The sequence below is a fragment of the Hyalella azteca genome, unplaced genomic scaffold, assembly GCF_000764305.2.
Source record: "Hyalella azteca isolate HAZT.00-mixed unplaced genomic scaffold, Hazt_2.0.2 contig3210, whole genome shotgun sequence".
In the NCBI taxonomy this organism is placed as follows: domain Eukaryota; kingdom Metazoa; phylum Arthropoda; class Malacostraca; order Amphipoda; family Hyalellidae; genus Hyalella; species Hyalella azteca.
The window spans coordinates 512,926-540,701 of record NW_025933462.1 but is presented as its reverse complement, the minus strand read 5'-3'; the positions used below and the strand labels follow the sequence as shown (position 1 = coordinate 540,701).

The window sequence follows — 27,776 nt, the reverse complement described above, 5'->3', positions numbered from 1 at the left end:
AAAACTTGCTAAGGTAACAGTTGCAAACGGTTGAAAGGTGCTGTACACATTTCAAATAAGCTGGGTTTATTTTCTATTTGATGAATGACTGAAATTTTCGATGACCATTGAACTACACGGGCTGGTGACTGCAGGAATGCTAAAGAAATCACTCTAGTCGCTCATTAACTGATCGAGTTGAAATTTCTGGGTTAAAACTTTTTTCTATCAATTCACTGGTATGATTATACTATTAGGAATATATTTTGAATTAGGTCTATTGACATGAAGCATGTACGTTTAAAAAGCTTTATTGATATAATTTATTGCTCATATTCCAGGTTTTCAGTGAGCTTGTCTTGTGGATGTGTTTTATCGCGAGTCTGTTAATATATTAGATTTGACTTCACATTAGTTGTATACGTGTTAGGATTCCTGAAAGGTAAAATGTTGATGTTACAAATTGCCCTTTTTTCTCCCTCGATACGAAATAATCTCGTATTTGGGTCCGCATTTAATGACCGCAAGACCTGTTAGGTGCTGTCAGCCATATGCAGGGCAAACGCCACGCGCTTCTCGACTAGCCGCTGTTGTGACGGCAACTAATCAGTCTTACGTAGTTAAGCATTTGCGTAGCGCGGCCTCAGATATTGGAAGTTAAGTGCGCAGGTTAAAAATGGACCACTTTTTAGTTCAGTTTACTACGCACACTAGAGACCCTCTCCGTACAAAATTACAGCTCTGCATATGGGAACAAATAAGATAAATAGAAACCAAATTATACACAAAAGGAAGATGAAATGAAATAAGAAATAAAATCGTGTAGTTTGCCAAAAAATTCCATACAGACAAAAAGAAATGGTCAACTGTTATCGGCAGACAAAATTCTCGATTGAGAAAGCAGAATTACACGCAACGCCTCACATAAAGTATTACCGTACACCAAAACGTCACTTCGTTTGAATATACAAGGAAACGCAGCTTCTATTAGCGGATTAAGTCTAAGCCGAACACGATCCAATGACATTGCTAAGAGGCAAATTTAAATTATTAATCATTGCTAATCAAATGTACAAATTGTGGTTACGAAAGCGTAGGGTGAGTGGCATAAAATGTTGCTTAGCATAAAATAATGCTAAGCAACATTTGACCTCTAACAAGTTATTCCCTATCCAGGCAGGAAAAGCCTCACGGAACTCGTTGCTTAGGAGTAATGGAGGGGCAAGATGTTCATTTCGTTTCCATTGAATATAAGAGGGATGAGAACCTACAATAGCCATATTTTCAATACTAAAGAGACCTGTAAGCTTATCGATCTTAACTAGATAGTTCATATAAAGTCTACTCACTACTGGCGACTTATGCACTATAAAGCACTAAGGGTGCAGTTGAGGGCACTACAGCTGTTAAAACAGCACAGTTCATCATCATTGCATTTATTAAGTACAAAAGTTTAAGTTTAAGCTCCACTTATTTCTACAGAGATCAAAGATTTCGAGCGGCCAGTGCAACCCTGTTCAACCTCACGATGCAACTGAGCTGTGGCTTTCTTAGTACTATAGAGAATGGGAAAGATAAGGGTGAATGCGCGCAGTTCTACGCCTAGCATATTTAAATAATTTCAATGTGTGTGAGTTAGTGTACAAAGGATGGACCATCATACGTGTGATGGCCGTGTAGTTGTAGATCAGTTCAGTAACACACACCGGCTGGTGAAAGGTGAACGGTTCAACGTCTGTCTTCTAGAAGAGAAATGATTCGGAGAATTATACTCAATTACGTGCAGTTTGTTCGAATTTAAATGCATTCATAGGCGAACAAAAGTAAGATTATACAATGGAGATGACTTTGAGCTTGATGCACATGCGTTGCATGCACACCCACAGTTGGCCTCGTAACTACTTTGCAATGTATAAGTTTTTTTTTTACTTGGCCTACATCCAATTATTGGAACTCCTAACAAACAACTATTCATTAACGTACATTGGGAAATTATTGTTATTAAAGATACGTATTTGATATTTGCTCGTACAAACTCGAATAGTCCAAAATTGTAGTTCAAACACGGTTATGCGTTGAGTGTTTTTAAGCAAACAAGCCTTCAGGAATATTAACAAGTGTGCACCATGGATATTATCATGCCATGATTATCACCCGCCAGCTCATACACTAGATACAAACACAGCACTCAATATTTGCCTCTGCCAAAATACTCGCGACTCCAGAGCGCTCATTATTTCTCGCTTAAGATACAAATTTGAATAAAAAAATGTGATAATTGTGCATTGACACAATCGTCATAAAGCATTGCAATCTCTGGCTACCTAGGCAAGTCCATACCCATACAGATACATATTTTGACTGGAATGCCGAGCTGGACAATCCAATACATTTATTGCTACTGCTATGGTTTCGATGACGGGTAATAAGGAAGATGATATTTCAGGTTCCAGGTTATTCAAGTTATTACTGCGTTTAAAAATGGTAAATTCCAAGAAGAAACTCTACACAGCTAACGCATTCAGATTCAAATGACTTACGTTCAGCGAATTCATAAACTTCACTGATCCTTTATTGTAGTTCTTAATCGCTGGTTTCCTAGCAGGACAAACGACATGAGACATAACCTTATAGAGCAGAAAATTATGCAAACTGTAAAACGTGAGCAAACATGAGTAAGTCGTATGAGATAGATATATCTTAATTTCATGGTATTTTGATACAAGGAAGCCATTCACAAACTAAATAAATACACTGTATCAAGTTAATTCGCAATATGAGAGTATTTATTGGCATTTATTACAACAATAGACATTAAATGCTAAAATTAAAGCAAATATGTTCGGGTTAAATATGCTTACATCTTTAATACAACACATGTTAGTTCAGAAATACAGATAAAAACGTTTTGTTCACTTCTGCATGAATGAGTGCACATTGAGAAACCCCAAACTACAATATAACTGAAATTTTAATCATTTGTGCCGTAATTTCAAGCTTCGATTCTTAAGATTTTAAAAACTTAAACCTTTTTTCATAACTACGATGTCGCTCAACACAAACATCGAGTCGGTTGCAAAAAAAAAAAACTTGGCGCATTACAAAGGAAGTTTAATCTCAATGATTATTCATGAAGCTAAACACATTTATAAACTTATTTACTGTGACAATATAAATGTTTCAATTCACATGATATCAAACACCGTCCTCAACAATCTTTACTGGAGTTCTGACTGCTTTTATACACTAATTTCCTGCTATAATATCAGGTAACTAATTCACATACTTCAGATGAAACAATTAACAATCATCAACGGAGTTCTGGCCACATTTATAAACTCATTTACCATTACAATATCAGAGAACCAATTCACATGGTATCAACCGCAGCTCTCAACAATCTTCACTGGAGTTCTGGCCACATTTATAAACTCATTTACCATTACAATAGCAGAGAACCAATATACAAGATATCAACCGCCGCTCTCAACAATCTTCACTGGAGTTGGGCGCCGCTTCTTTGTTCTTGCTCCTGCAGCAGAGGACGCAGGGCCCCACGAAGACCAAGAGGGGCGCAGCGGCGAAGACAAGCAGCCCGACACTCACGAATATAGCGATGACCTGCAGGCGGTGACAGAGCACAGAGGCGCGGCTGTGGCCGAGCTTGTTGCGGCACGGGCCCTTGTCGTAGTGACGTAGAAGGAAGTCCTCCTGGGGGGCAGAGTGGATGTCAAATTCTAATATACCTGTAACATGATGTGGTAATCTAATTCAAATATAACTAGATGACGATGAGGGTGTCAAATGCGGATGATGTCGATAATATACGACGATGTATATTGTCGACGATGTAGGCGATGATAATATGACGATGTGGGCGTCAAATTCAAATATAACTACCCAGTGAAAATTTGCAGACCCGGCAGCTTCTGATTTGCATTACCAGAAGCTGGGGCGACTCTAAATTTTGTTAGGGTAGATGACGATATGGCGTCAAATTCAACTATACTAACTAAGAAATAATGAGGTTGTCAAATATGGTAGATGTCGATAATAGTGGGCGTCAAATTAGTAAATGCATTACAAATTATGGGTGGAAGTCAGAGTAAAGCAATAGAAGTAAACAAAAGAGATGCTGTGCAATCACATGCGAATTCAAGGGAACATAAGAGTTGAAGGTAAGGAAGTGAGAGTGAACGGATAACTGCGTTGCATCATAGTCGTACTAAGAGTTAAAAAGCGAAAAAATATCTGCTTTTGATCATTTCCAGCTCTCACGCCATTATTTAATAATATAAAAGATAACGCGAAAATCTACCGAGTTTTATTTGAACCACATTAAAGATAGAATTTATTATACGCGCAACTTAATGAACAAAAGTGGTGCTGCCGTGAAACTTGAAACATTTTACAAACAAGACTTGATATGTTGATTTTGCAAACGAGACACTGTGCTGCCGTGGAAAAGCCTTTCACAAAAAAGATTCGATATGTTGGGATTCTTTACGCGGCATTGTGCTGCGGTGAAACCTAAAAAATTTCATCAACATATTTGATATGTTGTAACTATACTGCCGAGGCACCGAAAACCGTTCATAAAATGACTTGATAGGTAAAGGTTACGAGGTAGCGGTACTCACCTCGAGAGAAGCGAGGCAGTACCAGCAGAAGGTGTGTTTGCAGGCCCGGCACTGCATTTGTGCGCAGCCTTCGTTGCGCTCGATAGGGACCCTACACTTGGGGTTGGGACAGCACTTGATCACACCAGGCAGGTCGCTGCTGTCAACTCCCATCTGAGATAGCGAGGTATTATAAATTATTCCGTCAACTCCGGTACCCTGTTCCTGATAGCACCAAAGCAATGCGAGTCACCTCTAAAGTTTTAAATTTTGGTAAACTTTTAACATTTTCTCAATTTAAGGAGATATTTCTTGTCTTTGAAACTTAAATACAGAAAAATACCACTACCATTGTACACATCACGGGTGTGGACATAAGTGTGGAAATAATAATGTCATAGACTAACCAGTTTATTGTACTGCCGCTTGATGCCTTTAGAGGAGGACGCGCGCAGGGAGGAAGCACACGCGGCATCCCCGTGGGGTTCAAGTCCACATGAGGGGCAGAAGGAGAGCTGACACGTGGGGCACGTTACCCCGTGCCCTGACATGACACCTTCGATGTCCGGCTGCTCGGGGATCCCTTGCAACACCCTAAAGTCGGAGGAAGATTCAAGTGGCATCTGAAGCGCGGCAAAAGGCCTGTATTCGGCAGGGGATTGAAGGCCTGCCAAGGCAGCAGACAAGTCTGGGTCTGCAGGATATTCCGCTTGTCTTAGCGGTCTTGGAGATGACGTTAGCGGCAAGATTTTAGGTCGTTTTATATCTCTGATCATATTTACCTCGTCCAAGGATATTCTGCGTTCCGGTAACATAGCGCTCTTCTCATCAATCTCAGCGTACCTACAGAAATCCTCATCTATCTCACTAGTTGGGGCTTTGGTCAAAGATACAGTTGACGCGTCATTCTTTATACTAGTGTTACAGCTATTACTATTATTAATGAGATCATTTTCGGAAGTAACTTCAACGGTTTCATGGGAAAGAGGAAGAACGCTCTCAGAGGATCTCTTTGCAGAGAAAGGCACGCGAGCGGCAGAAATTGACGTTCGATGAGACTCGTAAATCAAGGGTCTGGTTTGTATCAATTGAGCCGCGCCCGTTTGAAGGGACAACTCAGCTGAATTTTTCTTATTAAAAAGAGACTTCCTGGAGAAACTAGGTTCCGTTGGAAGGGACGTCTTTGGTTGAATTTTCAGACTTGGGGACGTTTCGGATGAGCCTGTACGGGACGTTTCAGGTAAACTTTTTCTACTTGAAATGAATGCATCAGATGAATTTTGCGCTAAAACAGAAGTCTCGGGGAGAGACGTCAAGTACAAGTTTACTGTGGTGCCAATGCGTCTTGTTCTAGAGGTCGCAGCCTCGGCTTTGTTAACGGGGCTAGAAGGAATGACGTGGGTTTCTTTGTCTGTAGTAAATGTTGATTGCACGGAAGGAATAGGTTGTCTTTGGCCTGGAGGAATAAATTGACTTACAGAAGGAACAAAAGAATTTACAGGAATAATAGTAGGCTGTGCTGAAGGAACCGGTCGTAGGACAGGAGGAATAGATTGCGATGCAGAAGAAACGAATGACTGTGAAAGGGATTTAGAAGACTTTTGTGAAGGGAAATTCGACTTTGGTTGAGGACCAATTGAGTGTTTGGCTTCTATAGCAAATTTTGGTTGCTTCAGTCGGATGACAGTCGCGCATCCGGGCCGAGGGCAGAACACGCGGAAAGGATCAGCTGTCACCTCTGCAAGTAGAAAAAAACATATAAATATTCCGGATAAAATTGAGGCTAAATATCGGACAAAACTCATATGAATGCATGGCTGTCTAATATATTAAGATAACTATTGACGGAAGAAAGTTAGGATAGTAATTATTGATGGAAGAAACGTAGAGTAACTATTTATGGAAGAAACGAAGGATAACTATTTATGGAAGAAACGAAGGGTAACTATTTATGGAAGAAACGAAGGATAACTATTTATGGAAGAAACGAATGGTAACTATTTATGGAAGAAACGAAGGATAACTATTTATGGAAGAAACGAACGATAACTATTTATGGAAGAAACGAAGGGTAACTATTTATGGAAGAAATGAAGGATAATTTTGATGGAAGAAAAATAAGCAAGGGACAGCACCTGCATCAAGTTTGAGTTTATTCCTGACGGCGAGTAAGTCATTGCCGACGAGAGCCTCGATCTCGTCGGAGGTGAGCTCGCCGACGCCATCCCGACGAGCGTCGCAGGAGCCGTCGGGACACTCGATGCGGTGCTGTCCTGACAATATTTGCACGCGCACGTACTCCGCCATGCACTGAAATGACCACATACACGGTAATTAAGATGTCTTGTGCGATCTGAGTTCTAGAACTAGATAGAGAATTTTTGACTAAACATGTAACGATTGAATTTTTAAAATACCCAAAGACTTATTTATGCAGTTCTGAGTTTGTAACAAGCTCAAATGCTCTATAAATATTAGATTTTTCGAGTACCCTAAGATTTCTCATGCAGTTTTGAGTTTGTAACAAACTATAAATATTAGATTTTTTACGTGCTTCCAGATTTATTATTCAGATCTGAGCTTATGATCAACCCTATAAATATTACATTTTCCAAGTAATTTTTCAATACGGTACATCGCAGATTTAACCTTTTCTCTACTGACATGCACTTCATGTCAACAGTTTGTCTACTTCTACCGAAAAAGGATAAATTAACGAAAAGCTTAGCCTTATTCAACCATTTAAGGAATAAACTTGCCATCTTTTCGTACAAATTCAAATCAAGCTTAAAAACTATGAATAGTAGGTATACATCCAGGGAATTTTGTATACTCACAAATCTGCAGAACCTGCACTGGCAAAAGGAAAGCTGGCACATCAAGTTGACAGAGACGTCCATGAGGCAGAGACGACAATAGATGGTGTCGTCCTCGCCACTCCCCAGAGACCCGATGAAGGAACCGAGATACGACGCACCAGCAGACGCAAGAGACGGAGCTATCGAAGACGCACGCGACAGAGACCGCGGCAGGAAGGCTGAAAGTTGGGACCTTCGTCGTGAGCGTTTACGAGGTGGATTCAACTGATCTGATTTGTTGAGATTCTGGCCAATGCTTGAATTGAGAGTCTGGCTTATGCTTTTGAGGAGGTTTTTACTCAGACATCGGTGTACTTTACATTGGTTTGCTTCAGCACCCGGAAATAGTTTGGTTGACGCTGAGCAGTTAGAGGCCGCACTTGTAGAGGACAGTGCAAGGACCGTGTGGCTTTTCCTAATGCAGTTTTGGGGACCCGCCGGCGTGTCCAATAGCCTAAGACTGTGAGCTGAAACATCTTTGCTAATGCTTTTCTTAGATGTTCTTTCGTACCTAGAAGCTTTGCCAGGAACCGACTGACGGGGTGGTGTTTTGAATATCGATTTGAGGGAAGGCATGGTGACGTTATTTGGATTTGATGAGCATAAGGGTTTCACAAACACGCTGGAAACTGGACAAACTGTCGCTTGGCTTTTTGACCTTCGTGGGCCGGACGTCTGAGACAAGCTTCGGTATCGACCGAAACGACCACCAATCACCGAACTGCAAAAAGACACTCCAATTTCTTCGTCTATAAACTGGAGATCATCAGCTTCACAGCTGTTTGCAAATTGATAACTACAAGATGATAAAGAACGAGGGATTTGATCTCTTTGTTTTTGATTCTGGTAATAAAGGATATTTTCTGAGTACGTAGAATCAGACTTGGGCAGTGAAAGATACGCGTATTCCTCTTCCAAACAGAATGACTCAGACTGAGGTATTGTTGAATACGAATATTCTATTTCTGAATAAGCCGAGTCTGACCGAAAGATAGTAGACCTTGACTTAGGCAAAACTGAGGTTTGCCTGCATGGGATGATCTGCTCAGAATACGATGACTCCGATTTGTGTAGACCGTAAGGGTAACTGATACCAGAATCTTGAGTAACGGACGACTTGAGCTTTGGTGGGGAAACGGGCGAGTCCGGAGAATATCCACGGAGTATGGGAGAGTAAGCATAAATGTCTTCAGAGAAGGCGGAATCTGACTTGGGAACTTCGGAGTAATGGTACTGCTGAAATTTGAACTGAGTCGGAGAAACTCGAGATATTTTCGGACAAGATAGTTTACGAGAAGAGCTCGTCAAAAGAAGCGGAGACTTAGGAGGAGTTCGCAAAAATGTTGCTCTACTAGCATGACGGTGGAGAGACGGCGAAGAGCGCTGCCCACTCAAAGGTTTATGGAATTGTGCACTTTTAACGGGCGAAAATGACTGGTTGAAAGAAGGGTTGGAGCAATAAGGAGAATTTGAAACGGGACTTACGGAAGGAGAAAGAGAGTTGTGGGGAGAAGAAGAATATGTAGGCGATAGGGATTTGACCAGCGGCCGATGGTTACTGATGTTGGAATTGAAACTCGATATCTGCCCCGGGGACGAATTTGTAACTGGGCTAGTCAGAGGAGAAGTTCTCACGGGAGGTAAAGGAAAAGTTTGTTTTGCTGGAGACCCTGAGTGCACAGGAACTGGCGGAGCAAATTCTCGGAAATTTAAAATTTTGGAATCGACTGGAACGCTTTTAGATCCAACCAGGAGTTTATGGAGAGATGGAGAAGTGGAAGCAACTTTATCGGCTTTCTGGGATCGGTTGGGGGATTCAAGTGACGTTCCCGCTGGAGGACTTGAAACTCGCTCTTGGCTTCCGTTGAAGCAGTATTGAGCGATGGATGACGAGGGCACAGAAATGGGATTCTGAATGGAAGATCCTGTGTCCCTCCGGTTACTGATGAGTGGACCAACGGCGGCCATCTTGGAAGGCCGTCTTCAAGCCCTGCAAATAAAAACAAGACATCAAACAGCGGAATTGTATCATCATCAAACAGTGGTGTGGAAACGATTTGAAATCCAAGCTTTCAAATTGTATCCACAATACCCTTGATTTGTACTACCTACTGTGATTTCCAAAGTTCAATTTCAAGTGTAGCAAAACCTTTCACCAGCTTGATAATGAAAATTGTATTTTCGAAACGCCGCAATCCATTAAAGTGTCATTTGGTATAACCTGCTTTTTGATTTCTTGCGCCAGCAAGAAATTTTGTTCGACTCATTGAAAAAATGAATAAGAAAATTATTAATGAAAAACATGCTCCTGTCTTTAATCAAACTTGCATAAAAGAAAAGCTTTTGCCGAATTACACAAATATCCACACTATATAGAGTGACACTTTCTGCAATAAACAGTAATGATTTTAGGTCATTAATAAATCGTGCCTTACATATTTTTAAATTAACATCAACTAGCCAAGCATGATGCAAGCGCTGATGCATGATTATGGCGCTCATGCACGAGAATGATGATGATGTTCGATGATGGAACTGATGTACGATGATGGTGCTGGTGTACGATAATGGTGCTGGTGTACGATAATGGTGCTGGTGTACGATAATGGTGCTGGTGTACGATAATGATGCTGGTGNTACGATAATGGTGCTGGTGTAAGATAATGGGGCTGATTTACGATAATGGTGCTGGTGTAAGATAATGGGGCTGATTTACGATAATGGTGCTGTCCGTGCTGATGCAAGACAATGGCGCCTATGAGCGATAAAAACACCGATGCATGAAAATAACGCTGATGCAACGATAATTTAGTCGACCAAAGCAGTAGTATGATGCACGAAAGTGTCGCCGATGTACGTTCATGGCCCTTATGCACGCTACCGACGCCGATGCCTACGATGGCATCACCATGCATGAAGAGAGGCGTAAAGCGCTTGGCTAGTTGCCGCTGCGTGCGCGCGATATAGGTCGATGGTTGGGCGCGTCAAGTCCAAGGTACGAACAAGGCAAGATGAAGCCTTGCGCAACGAAAATATTGAGCCCAAGACGAACAGTGCCAAAATCTATGTAGTCATGTTTGATTGGAACCTGCGCCTGCTAAAGTCCAACACCGCTTGGGATGGTACGCGGTCGCAGCCTCAGGCAAGCAACGGCAATTCAAGGTCCGAAGGAAATGTATCGTAGAATGAACGCGGTCCCCCAGTTATAAGTGGCGTAAGCAAAAATCAATTATTGCTGAATCTGCAAGACAGGACAGTCGGGTAAGGAAATCTCACGCTATCCTGGTGACGTGGTTTGCTTATATTAAGATTCTTCAGATTCTCAATAGCGAATTTGTTTACTATATACGATAGTGACCATAAGCAGTATTAGATTTTGATTGAAGTTGTAAGTTTTCGACGCGGAAAAAATTTTGTTTAGCCTTCATCAGTAATTTAAACAAAGCTAATAAGTAATTTGCAATTCAATATAATGCCAAAATTGTATTGAACTTGGCAGCCCAAAATTCCTATAAACGTAACGTTTACTCATGGATAAGTGAATCTCCGCATAAGGAATGTGAGGTATAGTATAATATTATTTTAGTGAGGTAGAATATTGGTCGGCGTAGCCTTGCCGTTTGCATATTTCCGTACCCTCAAATGAGTTTTTTTCTAGAACACGACGACAGTCGGCGATCAACATGCCGGTAGTCGCCTATAAATAAGATAAGGTGGCCACAAACTTCATTATTGGGCGGCCATGCCAATAAGATAGAAGGTAACGAACATAAACGTAACAAAACGATGGTCCAATTGAGGCCCGTCTCCCGTTACGTTGGCGCCAAGTTGATGATTCATGCACAATTGGAATCAGTCTATGATGAATTAACTTTGCATGCACGCAACTCATCAATAGTAAGCTCTACTTTACTTGCAGTCAGAAATACGATCCATTAAAAGTTGGAATTTATCTTCGTTTCGACGTATTCGGATATTTTCAGCAAAAGCAATAAGGATAAATGAGTCATCACATTAACTGCGCAGTACGTAAAATTAAAGACACACTAACTGCAAAAATGAATATTTTCGATAGAAGAAAAGAGCAATAGTAGCGACTAAACACTCGCACGGAAAATGAAGCGTCCGCAAATAAGCTAGCTAACAGCCTAAGCTGGAATGCCACGCACTTGCCTATTACGACACCGTTAGGTAGAAGCGAAATTATGGGAATTGCGATGCACGAGTAGGTTTATTTATGTTCTTAGTCGCCACATTATCATTCCCACGTGAACTATAAGCCGAAATTCCAGTAGCCACGCTTTGAAATAAATTCGGTGTCTCGAAATAATACGTTTACGAAGATCTAGACGTCAGTCGGGCAGTGAAGTTAAAGGGATATAAATGACCTCATGCAGCATCCTGCACTCAATGAGTGCGCACGAACAATGACAATGTCGTTATCAAGACAGGATGACCGTCCCGCTCAAGATCTGGCGACAGCACCACGCCAACAATCATGCAATGAAAAGCTTTGCAATTATAGACTTGAAACAGACTCGTATCAATGAGCAAACGCATTTAAGGGAGAAAGAAACTTTTATAATTACCACCAACATATGGCAGGAGCATCGCAAGAAAAGCCATGCAGCTTCAATGAGTTCACTACAAAAGCTCATTAGTTCTAAGAGAATATATTGCTGATAGTTTTGTCATCAGCGTGGCTGTACACGGCATAAACAAGCCTAATTAATTTATCATAAGGCCCTTAAACCTGACTCCGTCGAACGCACATTCTTTGTTATTGTTTTCAATGTAGACACATGCGCTCTGGGCCCGAGACGTAGATACTGTATACGTAAAGCCAGGCGCTTTGTTCTCTGAATTTTTGTACGCATCACCTGTATAGCCAACAACAGCATCGAATATCATCAAAATTATTACAACGCTTGCGTCAATATAATTTACATGGCAAAATCGGACACACGCTCATGTAAGCAGTTGTAGACTTCGCGTTACTTTGTATAATCACAGCTAGTGCTTAATAAGTGAAGGCTGGGCACCTACTTCTCTTCAGAACAAAATACAAGGGCTATTTAGTATCAAGAGCATTTAAATGCAGACAATATTAATGAGAGAAAAAAAGGGTTTTAGGCCGCGTTTTTTACAAGCTAAATATCGGGCGACGGCCCGAAGCTCTTGCAGGGTCGGTCCTACAACGGGCAATAATTGCGCTGTGCGTCACACAAGAAGGATAAACAAAACACTTAAAAGAATATTCAACATTATGAACAATGCACTAATAACAAAACGCAACAAAAAATACGTAGGTATATATGGTGAATTGCAATCGATCTAGAATAAAAAGTCGGCATTTTTGTAGGAATGCTAGTTATTTAAAAGGGGGAGATATCATATCGGAAAAAATATTTGTCGAGTTCCGTGTCCAGGATTGATTCCAACAGTTGCATATGTTTTATTTTATTTTTTATATACAACAGAAACATTTATCGGTCTGTTAATTCGTAAATTTTGTTTTAAATATTAGAAAAAAGAACTGAAAAATATATCATTCTGTTGAACGATATACTTCATTTGTATTCGTAGAATGTACAAGAGAAGCATCCATCAATCTGGCATGTTTAGTTCTACGTTTTTATGCTTAGAATGTAAACACGTGGGGCGGGCGCAGAGAGTTTGCAGACGTGGAAGGAAAAACAGGCTCAAGGACTCGACAGCGTCGTGCCGACTGTGATTTACCTTTAATAAATAAACTGGATCTTGGGGCGGCTCCAATTAGGCTGGTAATTATGAATAAGGCGATCGTAAATAGCGTAGGTCAAATACGCAGCACTCTCAAGCGTAAACAAATACAGACATTAATCGTGATGAAAGGAGGAACAGTCAGCGCAATTCTACCGCTTCATCAAATCATCGTACATGGATCTCATTATTGTAGGCCTAATTTTAACAAGATTATAGAAAATATGAGTTTCTATGCAAGTTGTTTCTACACTAAGTATTATTATTTATATATTTGTTGACAAATGGCTAAACGAATAACTTAACTCAATGATTACATAGTAAGCTTCAAACGATGCACTTCAGGTTTTAAGACAACACGTGGAGCTTGCATGCCTGTAAAAACAGCTTCACCATAACCTTATAGTCTCTACGGGAATTCACCTGTCCAAAAAAATTTATTCCCCAAAGACGATATGTGCAACTCTAAACACACGTGAAGGTCATGTAGTGAAGGTCACATTTACTACGCAGAAATGCAATGTCTTCGCAACACAAAGCCTTTAGCAATGCAGACAGTATTTAACACTTCCTTGAAGTATAAAAATCAAATGAACTGAATTTATCGATATTATACGCTTTCTTACAAGGAGCTATGAAAATATTTCAGCGTCTTTCGATACCAAATGTTTCAAGTTAACAACGCTCTGAGGCCGGCAAGTCTAAGCTTGACAAAAATGAATGCACGTGGAAGTGCCGATCCATATATAAAATATTTCTTTTCAATTATATCAGGTTTAGCAATCGACATTTATGAAACCGCTCAGGACTGAAAGCCTGTCATATTATTCAAATCTTGATTTGCAACTTTAATTTGAAGTGGATTGCAAAATTCGACACCTTTCTAGAAGCATCTAGATCATCATTATTGTAGCGATAATTATGATTCTTACTTCATCATAATTGCGAACATGCATTATTTGGCACCTTTTTAGGAGAGACATCAACCTTACTATAGCGTTATTTCTGAATCTTACTTTAATTATACATGGTGTGCTCTGTTATTTACTCGTAAATGAATCCACAGATTGTCAAAATTCTTGAGTGTGCCGAGAGCAGAGCACTCGCATGACAATGAGACAAACGTTGATCTGGAGCTGAGGCGCATGACTTAGCTAAGCTCCTTGCAGCGCATGACTTATGAGCACCTATAGCTCCTTGCAGCGCATGACTTATGAGCAGCTAAGCTCCTTGCAGCGCATGACTTATGAGCAGCTAAGCTCCTTGCAGGACAAGTTTTTAAACTTGCAGGATTTGCTTTATTCTGCAAATTTCGCCAACTACGGCTAAATAGAGTAAGCTGAGATATTTAGTGTTTGGTAAAACATATAGCATGACAAATTTGTTATGTTAATTCAGTGTTCCAGAAAGGTTATTGGAAAATTCTACGATTCGCTTCTAAAATTCCCATTTATTTTAATAGATTCTTATTTACTCCGCTTTCGGAATGCCAGTTCTTCGAAGCGGACTTTTTAATGGTGGTCACAGGACGGTGAAAGTTAGGCACATAATAAACAATTTTAAAACCATTAAAGAGCGAAATGTTCCCCGAACCGCCCTCCAAACCACACTCAATTGTTTTAAGAACTTCCATTGCTATACAAACACTTAACAAAATGGGAGAATAGATCCTCCATTAACTCGTTATTTGACAAAATATATGCTTCTGTATTTCAGCGATTGAAAAAGTACTCATTTGAATTTTTTCTCTGATCTTTTCGTGTTTACCTGTCATTCTTTAATGAATTTATCTTTGCATAGATTTCTGTTTTATGAGCCAGAGAATATAATTTTGATCAGTTTTGTCTGTGTGTGTGTGTAAACTGCGTGTGAAGAGCAGTATGCAATTTTATTGTGAGCCACGGGTTGGGTGGATGATGGTTATATGGCTGCCGACTATCTATATTTATTGCAGGTATCATCACGAACGTATATAAAACTTAACCTTGAGCACGGATGGCTCGGATTTTCAGGCCTTCCGATCCAATATGCCACGTTCACCTGGTAATATAGATACACTCTGCAGCGCCAACTTGAGTGAAAAAAATATTGACAAAGATAAGTAAAAATGATAGAGTATGTATATGTATATGTTATGTGTAAACGTGTGCCACTTCAAGAGGCAGTATATTCACGATTATGATAATGATCGCAAATTTTATGATTGTGAAATCTACTAGAACTTTAGTAGCTCCTGTAAATATTCTCATTCTTTGCTGCATATTTTTTCATTTTGTTTAGTCAGTAATAAAATTCTAGCATGTTCTTAAGGAACGCCAATATTCACCTCCAAATACAAATTTATTGTTCGTCTGCGTTCGTATTTGAATTGCAGTTCAGAGTTTTTTCGTTCATATTTTACAAAAAATGTGAAATGTAAATGTTGGCTACAGTAAGCCATCATAATCAGGAGTTGCAGGCAAGCTTGAAAAGATAAATAGATAAACTATCAGACTGCGTTTGCACTTGCCGTTTAACATTTATCAAAATTATTCTTTTTTCAAAAAGTAATCCACCACCAGTCCAATGTCAATCCTAAATTGGCAATATATCTTTATCCGCCACACAGAACTATTGAGCAAAACACCAACCTTGATCTAGGAAAAAGCTGATCGTATTTCTAGAGCGGCACTGTCATTAATGCCCCCACACGGTCGTTGTAAAGTAATTTGTTGTACTTGCATCCATAATGAAGAGCATGCGTCGGATTAGAAGCCAGTGGTAGATTATTACGGTGCAATCAAGACCATTGCAACGGAATTAATATTTATAAGGCAGCCCACGCCTTATGGCGAAAATTGTAGGATAATTGACAAAAAAAAAGGACCATTTTTCGCGATAAAGTTATGTATCAGGAAATAACATCGCGTCAAAACGAATTCCATATCTAGACAAGATAACATAAATGTGCTACGAACTAAGCAATGCCGGAGCGTGAGCAATCATTGCACAGACAGTGCTTATGACACTTGCAGACACCCCACACATACGGAATAACTCATCCATTGCCACATACCAATTATTAAGAGAAGAGGACCAAATTATATGGGCCTCGCTGGCTGAGTCGATACAAGATTGTGGCGCAAGTGAATCTTCAGATCCAATGCGTGAACTTTGCGAACCGATTTCACTGCATTGCTATTTAAATATGTTAATAAAAATAATTGAAGGCGAGTAAACAATACGGAATAAACCCAACATGAAACTGTGCCCACCAAATCGTCGGTCGAAAAGCGACGAGTCAATAACAAGGCACAGGTGTTCTCCACAAATATATGCCAGACAAAGTCGAACATCCCATGCTGAACTAGTGCATTTGATGCCGTCCAAAGTCCACTAGCTGTTAGACTCAAATTACAGTGACACAAACAACGGCCCAAGTTGCTACTCAAATTCTGTACACGCCCGGTACGAGAGGAAAACCACCAAATCCATATTTTGCTACATCCCCAAATTCGTGTCGGGGCACTCGAGAAAATGGCATGATCAAGCATACGTTTAACTATGCTGTGATAATTTATTATATGACGGAAACAGAATATCAGCAGCATCAGGTGATAAATAAGGAAGTGATAAATCCTGCACCGACACACACCGAGTCATGTAAAAATAATATCACTGACGGTCAGCAGACGCAAGTTTGAAGGTAAGAGCATAAAGGACTAGTATTGATCACAATTTCTTCACTTGCATTATTTATAAGGAGAGAAAGACGTTTCTTGTATGTATGACCGTACATCGCTTTGACATACATAATGCATCCACCTCGATCGGCGGAGGATTCACTGTCATTCATAGTCATAGTGCAAAAACCATCCACGCAGATGCTCTTTCCCTGCAAACTTCGCGACTTTCAATAGTTATCTTTAACACCAAATATTGCACCGGGTTTTACTTATAACAACATTTGCTGTATTTAGGTACGGCTGTTAGAGAGGTAAATAAGTAATAAATAGCCTACACAAGGTTTGCTGGCCCATCAGCTATGGAGCCATATCGCACCAGACATCGTACAATATAACGAGCACCAACAAAGTGGCAGTCTTCGACCATGTAAAATTTATTGAATAAAAAATTGTTTCACACCAACACGAAGTGAAAACTCTCAAATGATGCTGACAAAGGAAGAGCAGCGTTAGCATATAAGTATAGTACACGGAGAACGAAAAAGGGACAGATGGATATGAACGGCAGCACATACACGCGAGGTCGCTTACACGAGTTACGTGGGCAATTCGCACGCGAGACTGAGCCGGGTTAAAGCAAAATGCAATTATATACACGAATATATGAAGACACGCACTTGGAAATAAAGCCTCGAGTAACGCAAGAACTGATATGAATTCTAACGAGCTAAGACACGCGCCAAGGAGCCTCCCAAAGCTCTCCCTAGCTTTTTGAGTAGTGCGTATGAATTGTCGAGATGCAAGGATTTCTTGAAAGCAAGAGTCGTAATTTAATTATAGTTAGGAGTCTCATTAGGTGTCAAATAATAAAAACAAACCAGAATGACGATTGCAAATCATTCCTAACACTTAAATCGTTCCTACGGCACACATTAAATATCGTGCCAAGCAGCGCAAATATATATTCAAAAGTAATAAACCAAAGTTTCCTTTTCAAATTCAAAAAATGACTTGAACGGGAGTTCCATGTATGATATAGGTTTGGACGATTCTTTCTTCAATTACGGTCCTTTAATTTCAAAATTATCAAGTGGGTTCCCAACGATGGAGTTGGGAATGACAGGATTTGNGCAACAGGGCATAGTTCTAAGAATGATAGTCCACGCATTCAAGATAGATCCAGCCTGGTAACTGATTACTTCCAAAATATAAGCTAAATATACAAGGAAAATATACTTGCAGGTTATAGATCCAGTATGATATGCTTAATATATCACTACTCCTTAAATTCAGCACCGGCCGCTGATATTCGTTAGGGTAAAAATAGCGCAGCGCGCGGCGAGAACGCTGTGGCGAGAGGCGCTAGCGCAGGCTTCGCCGTGACCGAGAAACCATACTTGCAACTTACGCATAATAATACGTATATTTTAATGAATTAATAGATAAGTCAATAATACGCTTCGTGATCAAGTGAAACACTATAATAATTCGAAGAATTCGAATACAGTCGACGATATTACCGCTCTACATCATACAATAATAGTTTATACTGTATATGCACTGGTACGTACCCTATATCAAATAATGCAACGAAATACATTTTTTATAAGATTTTGTTTCAAATTAATCGAATGATACGCAAGTCAATCAAAATACAAAAAAAAACACAACAATACACGAAAATACATCCACACCCGCAACCAGAGTAGCGCTAAGAATCAAACAATACATTGATGAGTATGATCATTATAGGCCTGCTCTGTCGTACAGACAATTGCTGCGAACAGACTACAGGTTACTGGGAAACGGTTACTGAGATTGAGGGTGTAGCAGGAAACGCAGCCTTGAGTTCACCATTATAAGAACTAAAATATATGCGTGGATGAAGCATATGATTTTGGAACACGTTTGGTAAGGGCAAAGCCCCAGTAAGTATAAACATGAACCTGTAGTTACAATGACTTGCCCTTAGCAGGAAAAAACTTTACATGTAAAGGAGAATGAGGATACTGTACTAAAATACTGTAATTCCCGACTCATAAGCATCGTTTCATTTTAAATCGAAATGATTCTCGTAGGTACTCTATGCACAGTATCTTTTGATCAATTAATCACCAAGCTCAATAATATTGATCAATAATAATCATCAACATTTGATCATCCCTAATAATCCAACTCATTAGCATGAATTATAGCATCAGCACTAAGATTCGCAACTTCGTTTTCCATCACGACACTGACACAAGTGTCTCGCCTCATATAGATGGGAATACGTAACACGATCATCTAAAGCAAGACAATATTTTAATAATTGGTTTGGTGCACAGTACACTGCGCTCATGCGGCTTTAAAATCGCGCTCTGTCCATACTGCTAAATGTTGCTCAAATCTCACTACCATTGTGTCACAAGTGATGATCTTTAATAACCTTTGATTGCCGAGCGATCAGTAAATATTTATATGAATAATATTCATTGCGACGATGAAATGTTCAAGTGAAACTCGGAATATACAAACGTACACACGTAAGTCAAATACGCATCTATTTCGCACGCTTGTATCAAGACGTTCCATCGTACTATCGTTATCACGTGATATGTGCGAACACAAATAAGACGTAGCGCATGGATAAGATTACGTATATCATGTATATCTGAATCTCAGGAAAATGAAAATGTCGTGGAACCTAAAATTATGATCACGGAAGTTATAAACTGTCAAGATGATAAAAGAATAAATCATTAGCACTGCGTGCAAAGTCAGGTTTTCTTCAGTCTTAAATTAAATTTTTCGTTCTCTGGTCTCATTATTTATTAAGCTCTCAAAAGAAGGCATGGGCATCATATTGCATTTTGATATATTGAGAATATTAATTAAATACCACCATTTAAGAGTTGTCTAAATGCAAAACGTATATTGAATGCAACATGCATCTCCCACACAAAGTATCATCAATGGTTAAGCATATTACGCATCACACTCACGAATTATCATCAATGGTTAAGCATGCATATCCGAGGTATCGTAATAAAGAACGTCACGAATAAGTAAAGGATACCGATGACAAGGCGCATGCAAGCATCATCATTATTAGCGCATTTTCTCATTTGTGGAAAAAAAAACACTATTGTGCTTGCCATGTCCATCTGTCTGTCTGTCTGTCCGTCTGTGACCTCACGTTTTCATCAACGAGAAAATGCGCTCTCTGTCACTCACTGCAGTGAGTACCTATATATACTTGATCGAGTTATATTATTTTTCGGCTAGTACTCCTCCCTCTTACCGTGCTATCTTCATTGAAGCATGTCAGTGGGGTGCTCCATGAATAAGTGAATATTATTCAATGAAATTTCAACTATACATGCATAAAGCGTAGGTAATCCTGACTTTATTTTCAATTATAATATTGAACATAGCTTGTGTGTAGGTGGTGAGAAAAGTAGGAATGTGTGTTGAAGCGATATCGAGTGTCTAAGACGCCGTTGTTTCGCGGCCGAGGGACCGGGTGTTGTTTGTTTACATTGAACGTTAGTGAGCCTATCTTGAGGGAAACGTCTGTTGAGAAACTCGGCGTCACTTCGAGAAGTCCATACGTAGAAGGACCCTAATATATAAGAGGTCTATACATATTAGGGTCCTTCGAGAGGTCTATATAAGGACCGCCGGTCTATTAAAAGACCCTAAAATTCGCGCCAAAGTTTGTTATTCCGAAGTCACGATGACTAGCACGGTCTGCAATCTGCTATGTGGACGTTACGACGGCAGTGGACATAAGGCCGGCGGTTTCACCGTTTTCGAACGGTCGCAAAAAAAAACTAGAGTCATCGAGGCGACTATGATTTCTGTAAACGCGTCTAAATCTACACGTAGCGGCCACGACTTCGACATATTTATGTACGGTCAACATGAACACTCCGGCTGCGACTCAGTCGTGAGACAACGTGAGAGGCCACGAGACGTCAAACGATTGTAACGCCGGCAATCAGAAGGTTCAAGTTTTCGAGCACTGAGCAACAATTGTAATCGGTACGGTCATCAAAACAATACGTTCAGTCATCGTCTGTAGCGGTACAGTCACGATCACCAACAGCAGAAGTACGGCAAAGAGCTTGGAGTAAAACCATCGACGATGAAGACAACGCCACTATTCCGAGGTACGGTCGTTATGAAAAAAAAACCTACCGCCAGACTGACCGCGAGCCATCTACATCAGCGAGACACAACAGCTATGGAGAAAGAACAAGTTTGCGGCCGTATGGCAATTCGGCCGCAAACGTGCGAGTGAAGTACAGTCGTTCATGACAGTCGTCCTACTCAACGGAACTGCAACGGATCAACGTTTCTGGTGAATATGGAGATTTATTCGTGTAAACTGATAGATTTTCAGCTTAGGTTACACTAGAGATTTTTGTTAACTTAGGATGTGAACCTGAATTCTTCATTTAATATTAAATGTACCAGTGTTTCATTGCAATCTGTACGATTGTACGATTTTTGCCGTAGCCTATTTCATACGACAACTTATATACGCGAATACTCTGAGTAAAGCCTAAGGCGCTACGGTCGCAACCTAACTAAATTAAAATAATTACGATCAATAATAACATTTTAACACTGACAACTGTTAGAATCATTCGTATCATACTCAAGCGCATCATGATGAGCGTAATTTTAGTAACAATGTTCCATGGTCATTTCCTTCGTCGCAGTCATTAATGCTTTCAACCTTTCCATTGGAAAGTTGGCAATGTTTCAGGGCCTGCGAGTGAAAGTTGGAATGCATGTTTCAGCCGCGGCTATAATTGCTCAAGAAGGAACTGCATGAACATCTCGGAAATTCGTCGCAGTCATTAATGCTTTCAACCTTTCCATTGGAAAGTTGGCAATGTTTCAGCGCCTGTGAGTGAAAGTTGGAATGCATGTTTCAGCCGCGGCTATAATTGCTCAAGAAGGAACTGCATGAACATCTCGGAACTACGCGTGTGTCGCGTCTCTGAACTCCTAAAGATCTACATTATATCATTATAATAGAAACAAAATTTTAAATTAGGTCTTTAATTGTGTTGGCCCCTTTTAAACACAAGAACTATATAATTCACCTAGTTTTAGCAAACGTGCAATATTTCATATAGCACACTGCTGGGTTGTCTGCCTAAAAATATTTGACTTTTTGTGCGTTGTACGTATGATAATTTTAAATCAAAATTGTCAGGCTGAAGCGACTGATTTGAAACCCGAACGCGGATTAGCTAGTGTTTGCATCTTCCCACAATTCTACTTTCTTCATATTTCTCCTAAGTCCACAGAGTAGAAAGAAACGAATTTATGCTAGAAATTGAGTATATATACGAGTACTATACATAGATCAGTCATGATAAATATGTTGGACATTACGAAACGAACGGAACAAAGCATTAGGGTCGATAACCCGAACCACGCACGCGACGGCGACATCCGTCGAGTCTGGCTAAATTGAAGAAGTTTAATGAATATAATACAAAATTTACAACACTGACAATAAATCTGAATAGTTGTCACGCCAAGGGCGTGTGTGTAACGGAGCTCCTCGGTAGCTCACATATTTTAGGTTCCCGGTTGCAGTTTCGAACAACATGTTTGCCGGATCTTTGTTTGATGATTTTAAATAAATTCAGCAAAGACCACATGGTTGTTCCTGCGATAGGAATGCACGTATTAGCAGATTTTTATGGCCTGACCATTGATTGACCGACGTCAACATAATCTAGCACATATCAACGGCCAGGACTAATATTTTTGGTTAACAATTTTGTACGTCGAGTATCAGATGGAGCAAAAAATAACAACGACCTGATCTATGTCATTGAGAGAACCAGTCGTTACTATGCTGTTCAGAATCATGTGACTTGCGCTAATGCACGTTGATTAAGTAAACAAAACGTTTAGTTAAAATCACCACAAGCAATGGAAGAGGAAATGGATTTTGTGATTATGTCGTGAACGTGGAGGATAATTTAGCTCTGTCACGGAGACAGCCAGGAGGCTTAATTTGTCGCTTATTTTCATTTATCAGAAATTCAATTGACATTTCAACCATATTATTAATAAGTATCAAGTTGCCATAGGAATGACACGTGGACTGATCTTAAAATTTCAATAGCAACCATGAATCACTGAATAGAATGTCCTGTGGCGCAGAGTGTAATTCTAGGAATGGTGGTTCATATTGTAAAAAGTGATCCTGTATGACAACTTGATTAATTCTAAAATTCCAAAAATTAATTCTAAAAGTGAACAAAAAGGAAAATGCAGCTTCAGACTTTGAGATCCAATAAGATTTGTGGAATTGATCATATATTTCCCATCCTGAAATAATTAATAACAATTCTCTGCAGTCTGCAATAGGTTATGCTTGTATATAAATCTTCAACTTCGTGTTTACGAGCAAACGACCAGAAAATCAACCTTATTAACCATACAAGACACGGAACTAACGAAGTATCGGATGCGAATAACTGTGAATAAGAATGCCATAAAAATGCATTGGTTAATAATCATGGTCAAGATACCGAGTATGATTTAACTAAGGTTGATCTTTGAATGATGAGACACGTGCAAGGCATCTTTTCGTAGTCACTAACAGCCAATTAGTACGATTAAATGAAGCATGTATTGTTCATCGTTCTCACTAACAATGCTTTCTACATGGCTACAAGACCGTGCTAAGTACTGAAGTTGCTATGCTAAGACAGAGGACATTTTAGCTCTCAAATTGTGATGGTTGGCTCAAGCTCCAAGGAAACCTGAAACACTACAGAAACTTTACGTTATTCAACGTAAACTGAAACGAAACAATGCAGTCGATGAGCACATGAATATTTCTTTTGCAGTAAGCCAACAACTGTATTCCTCGCATCGATTTCTCACACTAGCCAGCTCCCTACACAGTGTTATGCACGCATCAATTGACAAAATATAACCGATAAGACAGGGCAGCAAAAATTTTATTCATATAGCTCAACTGACCTCGTCGTACAATAGTTTTACTCTGATATAAATCCTCGGCGAATAATCACATAATCGATGCACATATTAGAGAGCAACAACAACTATACCACATTCTCAAATGAAAGCCTGGAAGCTACTGGCTGCACACGCTAACTCGCACCGGCACGCATTATGGAGGAGAGAAGAATCCAGCTGCCTGCGCGTTCTTTTGGCTCATCCGTTACAAGTGTGCGGGCTAAACCATGACTCAGACTTCGTATCACGGTGAATAAAATGCAGTGTCATCATAAGCTTGCGATAACCAAACTTTGTGCTATAAACGTTGACTTTTTTAATGTCACATCTATGAAGGAGCAAATTACCAGTAGAATAATATTTTATGAGGTTTCAGGAAACAAATTTGCTAAGTGGCAGAACACAAAATTCCGTGTTCTATTTTTTTAGAAATGGCGGTTAGTCGTTTTGATAAGCGTCGAATATGACAAATGCGCCTATGACTTCCAAGCAATTAAAAGCCCTCACATAAAATCAGTAACAAACAAATTAGTGAGCCTCGCGACAGCGAATAGCTGAGTGCGGTCGAGGAAATTATAGCGCTTGCACTTGTGCCACTACAACGGAAGGCTTCTGGCATCGGCGAGTGCTGCGAGCACGCATGTCCAGAGCTTCATCACGCACGCTTCACGTGTGCACGTCGAAGCATTAGTAGGAAATTCACGTGTAGTTTGCAAATCGCAGGCGCTACAATCTCAGGGGTATGTACGTATTTAACATCATGGAGCATCTCATTTGATTACTAGTATCAAAATGAAACAATCTTGGTGGACTATCTATACCGAACTAATTTTTTTCACTCTGCCAGTCTTATGATGACGAAGTTCCCCGATTACTTGATAGTGGTCTTCGATATTAGGGTCGTGTGAGAAAGCTATTGGACTTAGTTCAGTTTCGTTTGTTCGTTGAATGATATTTGAAAAACTTAGATCTGTTTAGATATACGAGTAAAGTTATCATGGTGTCAGACACCGTCTTTGCACTAAAAAGCTGTGAGTTCAAAACATGACGCACTTTCTGAATGGCATGAATGTATATGCCAGATGTTGACCCTAGAGTGGGCGGGGCGTCGTGCAGCAGGTACCCGCAACGAGTTTCAAACGAACACACACACACACGATCGCTGCACGCGTGTATCACGTGATATCGTGGCGGGGCAGCCTTGCGAGCCGCCAGGGAAGCTCGGCCTTCGGCTCTCAAGACTTCGACGCTCGCAACCACACATCCGATTCTGAAACTTTTTGGGCGTCCTTACGTATAACATAGAGTCATTTTTTCGAAATCTGAATGAAACCTGTCAATTGCAGGGTTGAAAGAATATCTTCGATCAGAACTCTAAATTACAAGAGGCGTTAAAAGTATCGAACAATCAACACATCATTTCATTCAGTCACTTTTCAGTCTTTTACAATTCTGAATTGAAGTTGTGATATTAAAGTAGGAGAACGGTCAAGAATAACCCCATTAGTATTCAATAAAACTGGAATCTGAATCAACGTATTAAACAACAAATACACCTTCTACTGCAAAACCAATGATACTCGATCGCATGAATGAACTTAAATATAGTTTGCAGAATATAAAAGTCTGTTTCAACTTCAAATGATAATAACCGGTATTAAAATGAGTGTAAAAAATCTAAACTCCACATTTTCTAATCGATTAATTATTGCTTTACTATTTCCCACACAACATGTCTAGAAAGTGCTTACACAGCTGGAATAAATTATTAAATTGCCAGTGTAATTGCTTGGGAATGAGCTGTCTAAAACTCCCATGAACCGCTCCTCCGCCTGACACTTGCATGTCACAGACAAGTTGACAAACGTGAGCACATGCAACGGAGAATATTATCGCCGAAATATTCCGATGTCATATCAATTGTACTAAGATTTTTCATTTGTTAAAAGATAAAAATGTATTCTCGGTGTAAATTCAGTATACCAAAAATAGAGAATTTATCAGTAGATTGTCTATGCCTTGCATTTAACGGGCAGAGTAAATCGTACATTTAATTACAATTGTAATGCGTGGGACCGTTTCTTTTGTGAGGCATGCAGTGTGATCTGATAAGGAAGCATAATATAAAATAAAAATGCGCAAAATCATTATTATTTGATAATAGATTATAATAACATTTTTAGTAAATTTTTAACCTATTTTATTCACAGCTAAAGCGCGACAGAGTTGTAATTTTGTCATGTCACTGTACATGCTCATAATTTGTCATAAATATACAGTATACACACATGTTGCAAAAGCTTGTAGTGCAAACATTTTTGGTGCTAAATTTGAGTTTACGAAACAAACAATTGTTGTCTATCAATACAATTTCTTAGGTATCTCATATCAAACAATAGCAGACGAGAGCAGATAAACATTCTCCACACAAACAGGGAATCGAACCTCAAAAGAACAAAGAGCGTGCACTATGCTGTCGCAGTGCCCTCGCAGGACAAAGCACAAAGGTAAGTGCCTAACTATATATAACCCTACTTTTACAGCACAAATCCCATATTGATCAAGATATATCACTACACCATAGATTATAAAGCATAATTTAGCTGTTTAAGCAACCAATTAAATGCCTAAAATGTCAGAATTGTCAGAAGACAATTTATGCGAGCTGTGTAAGCTGTAAGCATTATGTACAGTTGTACATAATGCACACAACAGGTGTTACACCTGTTTTGTGGGAAACTGTAAGTCAATCCAACGATTTGCGAATATGGAGTCTAGCTTTACTTTTTACCATGTCGGGATGATACAACCTGGGTTTGGATTAAAATAATTTTAATATGAGAGCATTAACGCGTTCAGGAACAGACAAGATAAAGCTACGAAGAAATATATGTTCAGAATTGAAATGCCTAGCACCATATTGAACGATAGTTTAAAATAGTCTAGTAGCTATTTTAAACTATCTTCATTTTTAAAAAGATCCGGTCAAATGACCTGTTTTTAGATCTCCTGTGGTGCTGTGGACAAGTCACGAAAAGTACAAGTCCTACAAGAATCGACGACAGGCCACACGGTACACCACCTATTCGTCAGCGCCGAAATCACTAGGTATGATATGATAGGACTACCACCGTCCAGAAGAAGCGCACAAAGTTACAAAGATCTGATAAGGTTCAAATTTTTGTTGAGGTTTCACGCGGTTTTGAAAGAATCGTGGATATTGAGGTTGCTTATTATGTTAGGTAGTACGAAAGGTCGAAAGCATCTGCTGCTACTTATTTTAAAGAATAAAGATCCTATCTGGGCGCCAAATAATTATACATATTAATTTAGTTTTAATCTAACGAGAATATTAAAGGCGTGTTTTCAATTGTCTTAAACATTTATTAGATAGTTAACTCACCTGCATAACTGCTATGGTCTCCATCTTGGTGCCAAGAAGAGATCAAATTTGATTGAGTTTCGGCGGATCCTGAAAGCTCACCAAACAAGTTTTTGAGACCAGGGTCGTTTATATTTAGCACAATATCAAATAAATTTTAGATTGCATGGAAATTCTTTAAAAGATTATTTCTGGAACTGAAATTACAGAATGTTAGATAAAGCGTTATAAAATTATTTTAGAACGGCTTTGCTTGATCAATTCATGCACAAAATTTTGCGACACCACACGCTTCTGTGTGTCAACGACAACTGAGCAACTGCAAGACGCGTCTTCTATATATACTTCTGGCGAACGTGTTCGATCCCACCTTCCCCTCCTAGGATTCTAACTCAATCGCAAGTTGTGTCGAAGAAAAATTTCCGAACTATGTTTAGAGTGCTAGCTGCAATATTCATTATTGTTTATGGCCGCTGATACTTCGGGTAACAGTTTTTTATTTTGTATTCTACGTGAAAATTGGTTCAAG

General features: G+C 39.6%; 1 protein-coding gene across 2 annotated transcripts; it reads right to left on the bottom strand.

Moving 5' to 3' along the window:
- Positions 1-664: 664 nt before the first annotated feature.
- Positions 665-27,542, bottom strand: LOC108682615. Of its 2 annotated transcripts, none has more exons than XM_018171812.2 (6): positions 27,269-27,542; positions 7,436-9,446; positions 6,734-6,908; positions 5,006-6,336; positions 4,620-4,772; positions 665-3,690 (listed from the first exon to the last, which is right to left on the bottom strand). In XM_018171812.2, the coding sequence occupies exons 2-6, from the start codon at positions 9,422-9,424 to the stop codon at positions 3,466-3,468; spliced, it is 3,873 nt and encodes a 1,290-aa protein (XP_018027301.1). In that variant the 5' UTR covers positions 9,425-9,446; positions 27,269-27,542; the 3' UTR covers positions 665-3,465. The 2 variants fall into 2 exon arrangements, with proteins under 2 accessions (XP_018027301.1, XP_018027302.1); XM_018171813.2 differs by lacking the exon at positions 27,269-27,542 and adding an exon at positions 23,869-23,973.
- Positions 27,543-27,776: the final 234 nt, after the last annotated feature.

Bases quoted from the DNA above. Each gene is read 5' to 3' on its own strand.
- LOC108682615 (XM_018171812.2), bottom strand. From the start codon at position 9,424: ATGGCCGCCGTTGGTCCACTCATCAGTAACCGGAGGGACACAGGATCT. The intron at 6,909-7,435 runs GTGAGTATACAA...TGGTCATTTCAG, and splicing joins AGTGCAGGTTCTGCAGATTT to TGCATGGCGGAGTACGTGCG. The intron at 3,691-4,619 runs GTGAGTACCGCT...TCTGCCCCCCAG, and splicing joins ACTGCCTCGCTTCTCTCGAG to GAGGACTTCCTTCTACGTCA.